The 16,278-nt window shown below is 38.6% G+C and overlaps 1 protein-coding gene across 4 annotated transcripts in view; it reads right to left on the bottom strand.

Annotated features, from left to right (window-relative positions):
• Nucleotides 1-7,498: 7,498 nt before the first annotated feature.
• Nucleotides 7,499-16,278, bottom strand: part of LRFN2 (leucine rich repeat and fibronectin type III domain containing 2) — a 156,593-nt gene continuing 147,813 nt past the window's right edge. For all 4 annotated transcript variants that reach the window (XM_027641693.1, XM_027641692.1, XM_027641694.1 and 1 more), the window contains one exon: nt 7,499-9,231. In XM_027641693.1, the coding sequence (XP_027497494.1) occupies nt 8,313-9,231 (919 nt within the window). In that variant the 3' untranslated portion in view covers nt 7,499-8,312. The remainder of the gene's footprint in view (nt 9,232-16,278) is intronic.

The following is a 16,278-nucleotide window of genomic DNA, read 5'->3' as shown; positions in this document are numbered from 1 at the left end:
CTCAGAAATATTCAGGAGAGGATAAGGCACCTGAAGGGTAGGAAATCCTCTCCTCACTAAAATGAGATCCAGGTCACCTGTCCTAGAGATTAATTCTGAAGCTCTTCACCTGGTATCATCCAGATACAATTTAAACATAGTGACATTAATAACAAATCTAACATACATGACACAGAATTACCTTTTAGCTGTTTGAAAACTGGGTCACCAGTTTGATATTCCTAAGGGTTATACTTCATATCCTGCTGGAACAATGACAAACCAATGGGTCTGTTTGGTCAGTGTATATATGGTCAATTAATATTTGCTTTATGATTGTTCTGAAGAAATCACCCTGAAATAACCACCCCCAAACTACTAATCGGGAATGAAAAGGTATCTAGGCCCCCAGTATTGAACCATGTTCTTGTACCTACTGAGAGAATATTAGAGGATGATGACAGATACCTCTTGGGAAATTTGGGTCCTCAGTGAGGTGATGAAGTGATGAAGGATCTCAGTTCATCTAGTTGTCTTGTTACACTGAATAATTCAAACAACTGTAATTGTAATCATCAGTCACTGCAGTCAGCAGCAAAGTTGCAGCAGAGTGACTGAGAAAAGAGTATGGTCAGGAAGCAAATCAGCCATGTCAATTCTCCTGTGGTATGCAATTGTTTCCAAGAACTAGCTGGACTGATGTACATGGTAGATAAAATATCCTTTTGCCTGAAATCAAATGATAAATCAGCTAAGAAAAGGAACAGAGGAGGAATGAAACCTCATGGGAAGCTGGAGCGTTGGGAGAAACAGAGGTGATGGGTTCCAGAAGGCCAGGCTAGAGATGTATGTTCCTTCCCTCTCAAATAAACTCAAGCTGTCACAGGCTGATCTAGGTGGCAGAAGCAGGGTCCTCCTTCTGGACTGAGGTCTTGGAGAGATCTGTAACCCAAATTCCCCAAGGAAGGAAATGTTCCTTAACCTCATTCAAGATTGTGCTTGGTAGTCTCTATGAAGGAAATCCAACCCAGGGGGTTTGCCCCTCAGACTCTGGGTGGCCAAGGCTGGCAGTAGCACAGTGATTTGGGCTCTCAGCAGGTGCAGATACCTGTAGCCCAGAAGCTGCAGCCAAAACTGTATTGGTCTCATCTGTATTCATCACTTCTAACTGGTGCTGATCATTAGTCAACACTCAGTGTATTATGTGCAGTTATATTTCAATCACTTGATTCTGTGTAGTCATTTTTGATGTGTTTGTGTAGCATCACAACCATATAGCAAGCTGAGGCTCTCTGGCCGCTGTTAAAAGCATTTGTACTAATGGCCCCAGGCTTTTTGCATTTTTATGCACCTACTGAGCTTAGCACCGGCCTCCCAACTAAACTTTAAAGGCCCATGATCCCACCCCACCGAGGTTTGTTCAGTAGAAAACTATCATTTACCGCCTTGTGTTAAACAAGGGGAAAAAAAAGACAACAATTCATACTGACCTTAAATTTTGGAACATCAGTTTCTTAGGATCAAATTGGTGCTATATTGAGTGTTTCTTATCTCATTTCCAAATATCATTGCACATAGTATGCAATGGTCTCTTAGATAATGAAATATTTTTTCTATACAAATTTTGTATTATATCATATCCAGAGGCATATCTGAAAGCATGAACAAATATCTTGCCTTTTTTCTCAAAACCATGTGAGAAAGTCACTATTTGAGGTAGTGGGTTTTTTGTTTGTTTGTTTGTTTGTTTGTTGCATTATGGCACAGAGTTTCATGTTTGATAAAGTAGTTATGGGTTTTAATGTGGTTGCTGTTGCTGTGCACTTTGGTCTGTGTTTAGCTACAGTGAGGCACACAGGAGGCACACTCTGGTCTTTTTGCAAATGAGAAATGCTCTCATCATCTCTGCAAATACTCATCTGTCCATTTCCAAGTGCCTCAGGCAACCCAGTCTCAGATGGCAAGGACTGTTTTTTTTTTAAAGTCAGACTTGACAGACTCAGAGGCAGGAACTCCAAGAGGAGTCATTCAGAGCTTGTTTTTTCATTTTTGTCACAGTTTTAGATCTATGTTCTGTTTTAATTGTCGGGGGGTGAAGAAATTCTTTGCTTCCTTATGGGGAATGGGATAAGGACTTCCAGCCCACCAGGCTTTGGGACAGAGCTTTCTGAAGTTTTCCTAAAGGTGCTTTCTCTGAAATAACTAGTATTGAACACTGTCACAGGATACTAGGATAAGCATAGTTTACTGGACTAGCCAGTTCTAACCTGTTCCTATATCATCAAGGAATCATGGCTCCCATCTGTGCCATGACCTGTGCTGTGATCCTCTCCTGGGAATCCTGCTTCACCAGCTTTTGTGCATGACACCAGTTCCACTGATGACCAGCATGTCATGACTCTCTGCTGCAGCAACACTTGGATCACACCTGTCCAACAAGAGCCATTTTTCTGTATATTGTACATCAGAACTATGAGCCTAATTGTTTTAAGTTTCACATCTCTGAGTCATATTCAAAGGAAGGAAGATTAACACATCCACTCTTTGGATTTTTGTTGTAGTCTTAGTAAGTCTCAGGGTATAAAGCCTTGCCTTTGCCTTCTCAGATCCTACATTTCATGTTGGTGCACAGTAACATTGTCCAAGAGGAACAACTTCCCTGGAACAGCAGTCTCTTTTTCCTGTTCAGACACTCATCTTTGAATCAGAAATGGTAGAGGTGGTATTTAACATCTCAGTATTAAAATATTCCTCCATTATTCATTGCAGAGAAGAGGATTATTAATACTTTTAAAATAGAGTAGTCACAGACAAGAAATCTGAAAAGTGTCATGAAAGATATTGATTCAATTTCTCATTGCATGAAAAGTATTATGGGCAAACATTAACCATAAGTTGATGCCCACCTCTGTAACTGTACAAGTAACTAATGGAGCATTTTCCTCTCCTATTTAGAAACTAAGATCTATGGATTTGTAAAGTAAGGATTTATTTTCTCCTAATACAGGCCATTGATTTTCAATGTTTCTCTTTCCCACCAGTGTCTCTAGCCTTGTGTCCAGGCTCCACGTATATCTGAGTATAACAATCTAACTAACCAATTAATGCACAACATTGTCAGCACATTTAAGATCACAAACAGGGGCAGTGAATGCAGAACAGCTCCCTATGGCTGCTTGTATCCCTGCAAAACGTGAGTCCTCATTGACAGGAGACTTATCTACAGCATGTGATGGGAGCATCAGCTGGATAAATGCCCTAACTTAGGAGTTGAGCCTTCCCTGTGGTCATAGGAAATGAATGAATTCTTTCACCTCCAATTAAGTTCATTTGAAGCACTGATCTCTCCCACCTGGGATGAGATGAAGATTATCAACTAATCTGCTTCTTATAAAGAGGAAGTTTCTGTTCTCCCTCCCTTCCTCCCATCAGTACTTCATAAAAAATGTAAATGTTCCATTATTACCAAACTAGGAAATCTGTACACCATAAACCATACAGATAAAGAGCACAACATGTACATGTGTGCATGCAAACATATATGCATAAATAAAAATGCATGCACTTGCTGATATATCTGTATCTGGGTATATATTTATATCTCTGACATTTGCCATCTGTTGAGAGTGTAATATCGGGAATAAGCATCTGGCACTGTTTTGTATAGTAGGGCCTTTTGACAGCTGCTAAGGAATGCTGTACCTTTGGGGATTAAGGAGTAATTAATTAGAGCAAGGAAAACATACTATAGAACACAAAATTTCTATATAGAAAGCAAGGTTTTTGAGGTACTCTTTGATTTGGTTTTTATCTGGCCTACAGCCTAAACCCAAACCTAATGTTTTCGGAGGGATCCACTCATCATGTTCAGGGAAATTTAAAGGTGAAACATGCAAGATGTTAATAATGTCCCTTGATAATTCCACATGTAGAAGATTATTACACATACAGAATTGCCCAAGTATTAAATTACAAACACTGAACACAGAGAGTAACTTGGAAAAGGTTCCAGAGAAATAGGCAGCAAGAGGTAGAAAGATGTGCTGCGTGCACCATATGGTGTACTGCGGGTTACCCGGGGGTTAATGGGTGCAAAGTATTGCAAACAGATGTGACATTCAAGCTGTTCAAAGACTCAAATATTTTCTTGGTTATCATGTGGAATTATTCGTTGCCCTTCAGGTTAGAAAGTGCTTAAATTGTTGCTGCATTTATTGTACTCACTCAGAAATCTCCAAGGCCTCTTTTTGGTTATCTGTCTTTGTAACCCTTTGCTGGGTGAAGAGTGAGAAATGAAACAAGCAGAGTCTTCTGGAATATTATTTTTTTCTGTTTCCAGAGCAGATCAACTCCATGGTCTCATATATAAACAGGTTTAGCAAAGGAAAATATACCACCTTTTTCATCTTGCATCATGCAGGGCACAGGTACCTCTCTCTCCTTTGTTATGCACTGCTTTACAAGTGTATTAATCCAAATTGTAACCAAGTGCAGGGTGTAGTTTGGAGACATATAGAAGGGGTTATCTTCCTCTATGAAAGTTTGCTATTCTTTAGAGCTGCCAAACTCAGAGAGGACATTTGAAACCTGAAATCACAGAATGTGCTGAGTTGGAGGGGAACCATAAGGATTATAGAGTTCAACCCTTAGCTCTGCACAGGACATAATTTCTATTCATGAAATCTTTTAGGATTTAAATGTAAGGAAATAGTATGGGCTGCTTTCCTATTCATAAATACACACACACACAGTCCTTTATTTTCATTTCTTAAATCATTTGGTTCCTAGTAGACATCAAATGAAATCCCTATAATCACTACTTTCAGAAATTTCCATTTCATCATCTTGTTTAATATTCTCTGGAATGATATTTTGGGAATTTGGGTTGGGTTTTATCAGAACTGTGTGCAGAATTTCACAGGGGTATAATATCATGTTCTTTCAAGTCAGTGGCATATATTTTTAGGAAAAAAGCTAGTTTCACAATTAGGAAACAGGTCAAAAAACTAACTTACAGGGGTTACATATGCATATGCAAATGTCTTTAATTACTCCCATGGGCTTTACTTTAAATTCTCTAATACCTTTAAGTTCCCACACTTCTCTTTTCAGAAGCCTCTCATTGATCTCTGTTGTTTTCCTTACTATCTGCTCTACCTGATGCTTGCCCTTAAAGCACAGTTGGTGCAGCCACACATCACACTACCACATATTAACTTGTGAGACACTGTATAAATTTCTTGGTGTAGGTTTCTGAGATAAGAGGCCTAGGCCATTGGAGCCAGCTCAGCTCCTCAATGATGTGTGAAAATATTTATTACATCCAGATAAGCGGGTATCTATATATCATTTCACCAGCCACTGATGTGCAGTTGGCTAAGAAGTGAAACAAGAAAGAATCCCTACCATGCACCAGCACTACAGAAGAATAATCAGGCAGGGCTGGCCACTTGCTGACTCGTCTGGGGCTCCCTCCTTCACCTATAGGTCCCTGAGTCCTGTTGTTCCCAAATGCTGTGAGCAGCAAAGGTAACTGCTGGGTGCCTGTTTCATTTTGCTCCATATTTGCAAATCAGCTAAATGTGAATTGATCCTCATTCATGAAAGACATGAATTACAACAGTGATTAACAGTAATAAATGCAGCTGTTAGAATGTGGAATTTATTACCTTATTTTTTTGGCAACTATCTCTTATTTTAAAACTGCATCTGTTGGCTTACTTCCTTTAATCTTGTATGAGAAAGTGAAAAAGAAGTATTCCTCTCTGAGAAAGAAAGAAGTATAGGATATACTTTGAAAATTCACAGTTTCATATGCTAGTAATATTTAAGATGAACTTAATGGCTAAATTAAAAACAACCTAAATGTCATGTTCAGAATGAAGCAGCAACATAATAAAAGGACCAACCGCACCGCAGTAGAACAAGGAAAAGAAAATAACTAATTACATGAATGTCTGTAAGAGTTTTTAGTGCAATGTAAATGTATATGTTATTAATGGTTAATATGAAGGTGCCATCTGGACAGTTGGATTATGTAGATTCTGGCACTAGAGGTGTCATTCATCATGGAAAGCATGAGAAAACCAGACAGTTTGAAAAATGTTTCAAACAAAGTTTGACTGGATATGTTTTGAATCTATTAATGTTTTGATGAGCAATAATCTGAGCAAAAACCTACAGAAAGCCAGGACTTAAGTCAAAAAAGGCTACCTCTTATCTCTGCAGATTTTGGAACAGGGTTTAAAATACATCAGTAATATAGATCTGTATAAATGTAACAACAGAAAAAGAGGTGAAATGCTCCTTACAAGATCTTTTCTCATGCATTCCAAAAAGGTATAAATTTCTTGATTCCTAATTTATACGTAAAATCCTGAATTCAAAGACAGTTTGTGAAAAAGAGAAAGCAAGCATCTAAATTTTCAAGATAATTTAAAAAACAATTACTTCTCCTTACTTAGGTTTCAAAGCAGACCACAGAACAGCAGGTACTTTTTTCCCCAGGTATGTTTTTTACTGTACATTTTGTAGCAAAAAAAAAAAAAAAGAAATGAAAGGAAAAAATATTCTGATCACAGGGATGTCATTATTTAAAACTCCAAGTAGGAAACATGACGAATACAAGATCAAGTACACAGCCATGTCACAATATATCTCTGAACCTTTAAAAAAAAATACATAAAGGTTTTTTCATGTGTTATTTTCTCTGTACCTTGCACCCTTTCTTCACATCTTTTACAAAATCGATGTAAATAATAGTAACAATGTGCAATTTCAGAATGGTTCCCAACAGCTGATCATTGAGAACCAACAAATTAATAAACAAATGATAGGACAGTTGCAGTAGCCACCAGAATGCTAGAAATCACAGTAAAATTGTTAAGGACAATCAGTTCATCTGGATTGGCCATGTGTATTTCTACCACCACAGCAACACTTACCAAAAATGAATTTGAGAATAAGTTTACAAGTCCTAAACAGCTCCTGTTAGTAGTTAGCAAGTATCTTCCTGAGGATGAGAGACAGGGAAGCAGAAGTACACCAGGGACTGGGGAAGGCTGTATGTAATGCAGGGGGCACATGGGAGACCCTCTGCTCTGGGATACCCAAATTGAACTCAGTTGCTGTGGCTAACTTGGAACATACCCAATCCCCTGAAATACACAAAAACTTAATTTTCTTGTGGGGCTACTGGTACAGTCAAGCTGTGTCACGGTGATTGTATGGACAAGGAGCTTTCGTCACAATAGAGTCAATGTTTTCTTTGGCAGTTAGAGTGGCAGTGTGACCTTCACTACAAGCCATTAATATTCATAATGTAGATATACTTTTGTTTTCCCTTGCTTTATCCTTTAATAGGAAATCTTGATAACTATTTTTCCCATCTTTGACAGCAACACCCTTACAGATACCAATAGCTGCTGCAAGCTGCCTTGAGCATTGATAAGCAGAGACTATGAAGATAGAAGGAAGAGGATGATTTCTTTTTTTATAATTTATTTGTCCCCAGATTTAATTTTTTCTAGGACAGAAAGGGATGGTATTGGGGGTGGATTATGCAGTACATCAGAAATTTGACCTTTGTACATACCTCTTTTTAATCTGGGGGATTTGATGAGACTAAAAACAAAACCAAAAAATGCATGGAAACATACTTTCTGTTGTGGGGAAAAAGCAACTCAAACCATAAAAAATCAAAACAGAACAGAAGTAAATAAATCCCAACGAAAAGCCGACTCAACAACAGATATTGTTTGCCCAGATGTCACAGTTAACACCATGAGATTATGCTGAACAATTTACTCTTATTTGTCCCCGTGGGTGCCATGCCTGCACTTTTGAGAAAATCATTTGCAATAACAACCAGATATATCCTCGCACCAGTCATATCCACAGAAGTGTATTTCTGTGTTTGAAAAAAAGAAAGAGGTGCTCCTTTAAAAAAAAAAAGAAGAAAAAAGAAAAGAAACCCTGTAAAATTAAATTTCTCCTGTTAAACCCCTTTTCATCCTCCTTGTTTAATCTTGTGTGATGGTTCACCAACAGTCTAAGTAACTTTTGGAAAGTAATGCTAAATACAACTAGCAAATTCCTTGAAACATTCACGCATGGTTTAGTTGGGGCCAGACAGGAATGGTGCCATACGTGCCTATTCACATTTCATGACCTTCTTGCTCTTTTAGTATCCCTGTTACTTACTTGCTTGTCTATCTTTTTGGCCAGTACAACTGAAAACATTTCCTCTCCTCTCTTTCAAATTGCATGGCCCTGAAGCAAACCATGCTTTATAACATATGAAGGGAGAAGAGGAGGGGGGGAGACACTGATATTTACACTGTGCTTTCCATTACCCACTCTGAGCTCCCGAAAGTCCCTTTTGCCCCTGTTAGGTCATTGTCATCATACTGCAAAAGCATGCCGTTGACTGAGAGGCTCCTCTTTGTCCAAATGTTTGTTATCTTTTTTGGGTAGGTGCAACACTGAGATGTAGCAAAGTCCCCCATGTCAAAAGAATGGCTACGTTTGGTTTTGCCCTCTAGAGGCAACATGAGGAAGCTGCGTAATTTTGACTCCGTCTGGCCCAGCAGTGGCTCTTTGTCCGAGTGGCGGGCCACCGTGGAAGTTCTGGAGTCTGTCATTTCCTCCTTTTTCTGACATTTCAGTTCCAGGGAGGCAAAAGCTCCCATTAGCCGGTCAATATTGTGTTTTGACCTGGAAGGAGGCCTCCATTTACTGGACAATGTGCCCTGTTCACTTTGGAGGCTATAGTTGTCGCAGTCACGACTATTTGCAGAGCTGGAGGAAGAGGAGATGCTGCTCCGTGCGGACTGACAGTTAAACTCCATAAGTTCATTCCTCACCACCACTTTGGGATTTACTTGGGGCAAGACTCCGTTCTGAACTGGTTGTGCTCCATTTGTCTGTGAGTAGACATTGCTGACATTAGACATCTTCCCTTGAGAATTGTTGCAGACCTTATAGCGGACCATGAGTATTACAATGAACACCAACAGAGTTGCCACAATGATGCCTCCAATGATCAGAATCATGGTCCCACCCAGGAACTGACTGTGCATTGACTGGCACTGAGGGTAGTCTTCTTTGGTGAAGAATTGGGCGCATCCCACAATATTGGTGGCAGTAAGGGTTGTGGCTGTGTCATCCCACATTGCCAAGACACAGAGGTCATAGCCTGTTCCAGAAACAAGGTTGGTTACAACAAAGGCCTTGTTTGTAGCTGGTATCATCCTTAAAAAAAAAAAAAAAGAAAAAAGAATTGGTTACTCTTGACACAAAGGTGAAAGAGAGAACAGACATAAGAATGATGTTGTGTTTACTGTTCTGGGTACTGGCAAAGAGAAGTCAGAGCCATAAAATTCAAACAAGCGTTCAAGCTTCCCAGCTCCTGTGGGTTCAACATCCCAGCATTCAGTAACACGCAAGTTTTGAGGGTCAGCTCTCAAATGTGCAATAAAGGGAGTAAGAAAAATCAGACCAAACTAGTCTGTTTTGGTTTTTTTCTCTCTCCTCACTTGCATCTGTCCTGTTCTGAAATATATCCAAACCTGAAGAGATAACTCAGAATAAAAACATGTTCTTACAAAGAGCAGTTCTTTCTGAGTGTGCAAATGACCCTTTTACTTGCTGAGTTTCAACCTGGCAATTGTCACATTGCTTCACGGGTGCCTGAACATTTACTGTCTAACATCAGTGGGCTACTTACCTTGTGAAGACAGGGGTCTACATTTAGTTTTCTCATTGACTGAGAAGGCAAGGCAGGCAACCACTTCTCTCTCTCCACTCTCCCACCTACTTTCCTGATCCTCCTACTCCCCACTGTGGAAAATATCTCCTAAAAATGCAGCTATCATCATCTTTGCCAGAAATTTCTCCCAGCAACCACCTTCCCCTCTGTGAGTGAAAAAGAAATACTGGCATTGGCAATATGGGCTGTGGAAGTGTGAGGAGAGGCAGGAAGAGACAGAGATGGAAAGAAGAAGGTTTCTTTAAAATAAAGAATTCTATTCAAGTAGGAATTCATTTCCAAAAACCAAATAGCTAGGCCTGCTTTCAAAAAACAAATAGCTAGGTCTAAGATATATCCCAAGTTGGGATATCTATGGACATTAATTCTTTGTTGCCACCAAACTTAAGCAGTCATTTGAACTCATGCAGTATTAGAGCATCACTAGCATTCAAAATTAGCAGATGGGAATGAATATGGTCTACCTCCACTTCAAACTGATGAAAATTGCAGCACATTAGTGGAACATAGTGGAGAATCCAAGATTTGGTGCCTGGTGGGTAGCCAAGAATAAAACCAAAGAGATACCCCATGCATGTTTCTCATTACTGTTACATTACATTACAGGCTTGGGTGAGAGAAAAAAGCTGGAATTAAAAACAGCCCATTATGACATAGATCTGCAGGTCTTTTGCACCGGCAACAAGGGAGCCCTACAGGCACTTACAACACACAGTGAGCTGATGTGACTGTATTTGGGACGGTAAGGCCCACGCAGAGGAACAAGGCATATTCCTTGTCGGAGTGCCAGGCTTCCTTAGTCTCAAATCATCACCACAGCTAGCACAAACTGAAGCTCTGCAGAGGACCTTCTGTACAGTGGGAGGGAACAGATCTGCACTGAGAAGCAGCAACGTCAAGGCACTGCAAAGATGAGCCTCTGATCATCTTTGCATTTATGCATTCACACCACTTACACCACCCTTCAGTCTGGCCACAGGCGAGGATGTGGCTCCTTTTTAAAAAAAACACACACACAAAAAAAAACTGTAAGGAAGAGAAATATTTGTGAGAGATACTTGAGAAATAACGTTGAGAAACATCATCTGGTAGGTTTACTCAATGTTGTATTTTGAGATTCTAGACACATTTATCATCCTAATGGAACTGTTTGACACAGATATGAGTTATTCAGAATGAGTCCAGAGGTCATAAAGCAGCCCTCATGAAAAACTCCAGATACTGCTGCTAAAATGGTTTCCAAAAGCTGAAATATTTGATCTCAAGTTATTTCTAATTGTTCTTTCCTCCCTGTGGCTCTGTGAACAAAACACCACTGCCCACAGCAGACTGCACTCTTGAATTGTTCAAGGAGTTGCATGTGCACACACCAAGGATGACATATGGAATAACAGAATACTATTGTTCTTCAAACATCTGATTTTAAACTCTTGAACAGTTTCACTAATTGCTTCCTATGTCCTTCTGTAGTGCTATACTCCACTTTTCACCATCAATCTCAGCTACATGCTTAAAAAAATCTGCAGTGTGTTAAGTCGTTCAGAAATTTTTTCACTGTGAAACCTCATTACAAACAAGTAGCACTGTTAGCAGAAAGAGTAGTCAGCCCTATAAACTTGGTCTAGGACTTGGGTCATAACTCTTGGAAAAAGAGAACTATAACACTATCTGTTAGAGTGATTCCTTTTGCTTTGCAATGATTAAATGTGGAGAGACAAGAGAGACCATTCTCTCCAAGCAAACAGCAAACAACTGAGTTTACATACTATATAACTTTGCACATGTACGATCATCTTTGCATTTATGCATTCACATCCCTTAACCCTTCAGTCTGGCCACAGGTGAGCATTTATTTCTCCTGTTTAAAAAGCAAACATACAAAAATAGAAATACAGTCTTTCAGCCTCACCCACTGATGCCCGATTCATATAGAGTGAACACTGATAGCCTAAATCATTTACAACTTGCTTTTTTTTCAGACACAATTACATACCAGCTTCCAAGGAAATGTAACTGCCTGAAATATTTTAAGGACTGGCAGGTAGTGATAGTGGCAAAAAATGTAAAGCCAATCCATTTTTAAATGTACAGCAGTGAGGCTATAACTAGTTCTAAAGCTTGGTTAGGTTAACAGTGTTGAAACTTCTATAAAAGTTTGTCTTAGCCTTTAAAAGAAACTGAGTCACTTCTAAATTCAATCAATGGTGACAGCTACAGCTGTGGTAATATCTGGACTAATAATAGCTTTATAAAAATCACAGTTGCAATCTCAATTAAAGAAAAAGCAATCAACTCTCCATACACATCCAAAATGAAGAATTTTGGATGTTTCCGTAAGCAAATTTTAAATGTTCTTGTAAAATATTTAAGTTAATGTAGCTGTTAAAGAACAGCTGAACATAGGAATAAGCAACAATTTCAAGAGTACTAGGAGTTAAGTAATTACTTTTAGACTTAGTTTTTTATCTTACAGAGAAGACAATCTTGTTTTCATGAACTTGCCAAATTTTAAGAGTATTTTGGCATTCCTCTGTGCTTTCATCTACCCTCCCCAAACATACTGCCAGTGAGCTGTGATGGATGACTTCTCTTAACATTCCCCACACCTAAAATCAATGCAGACTCTTTTTCGTTCTGGGATATTGATGACTCTTTCTTTGATTGTCCCCAACACAGGTATTTGCAAGGTGCCACTTCAATCTTTGCTTTGTAGCCTAACAGGGTGTGTCTCTTCATGGCTGTTTTGTACATGTAGTGCCATTAATCATGCACCACCCTACCCTGCCACTGGGACTCAGTAGCTAGGAGCTGCCATAAAACTAAAAGGGGCCATTAAAACTGGATCTAGGCAGAGATCTTGCAGGGCTTTGTTCAGTCCAGCTAAACACAGAAAGCTGTTTTCAGATAGCAAGGATGTGGTTCATGGGAGATCAAAAAGAGCTTTTGAAAGTTGTTAGCTTTAGGAACTCTGAAGATTCTGATGTTCATAGATACTAAACATACTTAAAAGTTGCAGTATCTTGAAGCCACAAGCCTGATACTGTCCACTTGCTCTTCAGGGCAGTGTGATCTTGCCTAGATGCTTCTTATCACAAAAAAGGAATAGAGATTTAAATTTGGTACTAGACTTTCTTTAGGGAAAAAAAAAAACAAAACAACAAAACAAACAGTTGACTAACTGCAAGAGAAGATCAACTAGCAAAAGACTTGCATATAGGTTATGAAAGGTTTTAATGCATACAGTTTAAGGAATCTAGGGGCTGGGAAAACAAACAAATACAGAAATATGTCAACAGTGAAAATGTAAATGTAGTCCTAGCTAGGTCAATGCAAAATTTGAAAATCTTATGGAAATATCACTGTCCAGACACATAAGACACAGTAATTTCTGTCTTTCTCCTCTGATTTATTCTCCTTGGAGTAGGAGGAGTGGGCAAATCTCCACACTGGTGCCACGATTTTTTAATCTGATTCTTAATCTAGTTCTTGAATCCTATCTGAAGGTCAAAATACCCCAAGGAAAACTATTCATATAAGAACACAGTTCTGACCTCTCTGGAAAACCTTGCCTCTAAGGAATGAAATGAGCATAGAGATCTTACAACTGACCTTCTTAATTGACAAAAAGAGTTCTCTTCTCTCACCCTTTGGTACAATAGCATCACTTATTGGAAGAGAAGGACACCTATGGCCAGGAAGGGTATAGCATAACCATCTGAAACAGAACAGCAATAGACATATGCTCCCAGGAGAGTTTATGTGTGATGAAGAGCTACGAAGTCGAGATGAAAGTTTGCAGGGCTTTTTCAAACAATACATTCTGTTCAATCCATGAAGATTTATGTCTCATTTTGTGAAAGTGCCAAAATGAGACCCTTTTAAAAAAAGGGAAAGATAGTGCTAGAACTCTTCTTTGAAATCAACCTTATTTTGTACCGCCATCACCACTAAAACATCCTTGTTATGTCCTTGTGGACACAACATACAGAAATCAAGCAATTTTCTAATTATTCACTTCAGTGTGTGTTGATATTAAGAAAATTAGAAAATAAATTACTTACAAATACAGGGGAAAAAGGTTTGCTGCAGACTTCACTCATAATCCCAGATGCAAGTGAGCACTGAAGCTTGCAGCGAGTGAACTGTGCTGAGAATTTAAGATAACTGAGTTTTATTCTTTATTTTATCAGTTACACTGATATCAGGCTCCACTTTATCAGTAACTCTCAGTTCCTGAGAATTCATTTTGCTGTACTGTAAGTCTCCTCATTTATAAAATAGGGATAATGCCAGCAATCTCCTTTCAAAAGAGGCCTGTAGTGTATTGAAGGAAATTAGTAGATACAGCGATTGCACTGTAATATACAAACGAGTTCTTTTCTTCTGTGTAGCACAGGGGTTTAGCAGCAGTGAACTGTTGGTTAATACTGTGGTTATGCAAAACTGAAAAATTAGACAAAACCCAGATTAGGCTAATTGGCTAGGCAATTCTGTTCCTTTTCTCCATTGAAAGAGGGATGTGATAACTGCTTTAATCACAGAACTTGCAGGGACCTGTCAACACAATTCCTTTGGGAAAACACTTGCAACTTCCAAGACTCAGTTTTATACTGACCTGCTAGATTTTTATTTTTTTCTTTGTATTATCCAGGGCTATATACTACATATGCACAAATTTTTTTTTATATTATGTAGGTCTATATACTACTTGTATACGATTTCTCCTTTAGAAATGGTGTTCAAAATGGAGCCATGCTAATTTATTAAATTAGGGAAAAAAAGAAGTAAAAAAAGCTTAATTCTTTAAGTGTGAATTTTCTAGCCGCTCAACTCAAAGTCTTCCTATAAGATTCTGTGCTTACATGCCATGTCCCATGACAGACACCTCCCAGGGAATGATCCATTCTCTGCTGGTAAATTCCCTTTTTTTACAGAGTGATTTTAGAAAGCTGTATATCAAAGCTGTATGTAGTGGTTGGAATGTCAACACCTGAATCATGGTAGAAAAATTATGCAAGAAAATGTACCAAGACAGCAGTACAGATGATGAGGTTCTGAGGCATGGGAATGTTTCTGGGCCCTCATTAATTTATCAGTTCAGCTATAGACTATACACTAATTATGAAGCAACTGGTAAACAGTAGTGCTAAGCATTGTCAGTATGCAATATAGTTTGCAATGAGGAGGGAGAAAGGAAGGGGGAAAGGGGGGCCAGGGTGAAATAGTGTTCTATAAAATCATATTCCAGTTAGTTAGCACACTAATTTTCCTGTGTAGCAATGCCGTGGTGTTAAATATTTGCCTCACAGCACACTCCTAGATTTCTTCTTACACAAAGTTGAATTCACTCAGGTGCCAAAGTATTGCCTACATTACTCTCAGAGCTAGAAATTGATCCACAAAAGTGAAACACTGAAATCTGAACAATTTTTTTTTTTTTTCTGAGAAAATCTCATGCTGAAAATGCTTTTTTTACTTCATCAGTAATTTTTTCCCCATTATAAAATATTTGGGTTTTTTTTTCCTTCATTCCAGTTTCACAGATCTTTCTGAAAAAAAACAAAACCAAACAATTATTCCAGCTAATCTTCCATTAAACTGTTGTAGAAAGGTCTGATAGAATCCTACATTTTGGGTAGAGTGCCCATCTTCAATCTCCGTGGATTGAAGTAGGATGGTAGAGAAAGGGAAAAGGGAAAGTATCAGTGGGGACATGCTGGAGAAAGCTGGACTAAAAAAGAGTGAAGATCTTTCAGCAAAACCAAGCCAATTGTAAAGGTAGTGAAGTGAATCAAGGTAGTGGAAAGAGCTCAGATGGTAGACAGATATTCAGAAGGCTGGAAGAAAGGGCAAAAAAAGATCAGAGGAAAACTAGGAGGTTCTAAATTGAAGTGAAAATGCCACACATGATGTATTGCCTGGGAGCAAGAACAAGTAATTGACAAATTTGGACTGCACACTTAGCATTCTTCTTGACTGCCAACTGTGATTTCCTTGAAAGTTTTGTGGTACATATTGGTGTAATTTTTTTCTGTATTTTTATCCTGGAAAGCCCTAGTTTCTGCAGTCATGGAATGAGACTACAATCTAAAACGTTATTAAAAATTAAGTTGGCAATAGAGATTAATTTCTGACCCTTCAAATTTCAAGAGAAGTCCTTGAACATGTATCTTCAGGTTGCCCTAAAGCCTCAAGAACTAAAAAAAAATAAATACAAAGTACCAAGTATACTGCTGTTTGAGATCTCACAGTCTTTTGGCATCTGCTTCAAGATTTTTTAATCTAAGAATCTGAGAAAGACAGACACCTATTGTGACCTGCATTTTAAAAAAAAATGACAGTTGTACTTCTGGTGTCCTGGGAAAAGAGATGTTTGTTAGTATTAGTAACAGGACGTAATTCCTCTGTCAGTGATGTCAACATAAGCAAATGTCAGATAATACCAGGAGGTAGCCAGACTTGTTCATTAAAAACTAAATCAACTCAGCATGAATAATTTCCTGCATTTTTTATTTTATTAGTTTTGGGGG

Source organism: Corapipo altera, unplaced genomic scaffold, assembly GCF_003945725.1.
Source record: "Corapipo altera isolate COAL_440 unplaced genomic scaffold, ASM394572v1 48b, whole genome shotgun sequence".
Taxonomy (NCBI): Eukaryota; Metazoa; Chordata; class Aves; order Passeriformes; family Pipridae; genus Corapipo; species Corapipo altera.
This window is presented reverse-complemented; position numbering and strand designations above follow the sequence as displayed.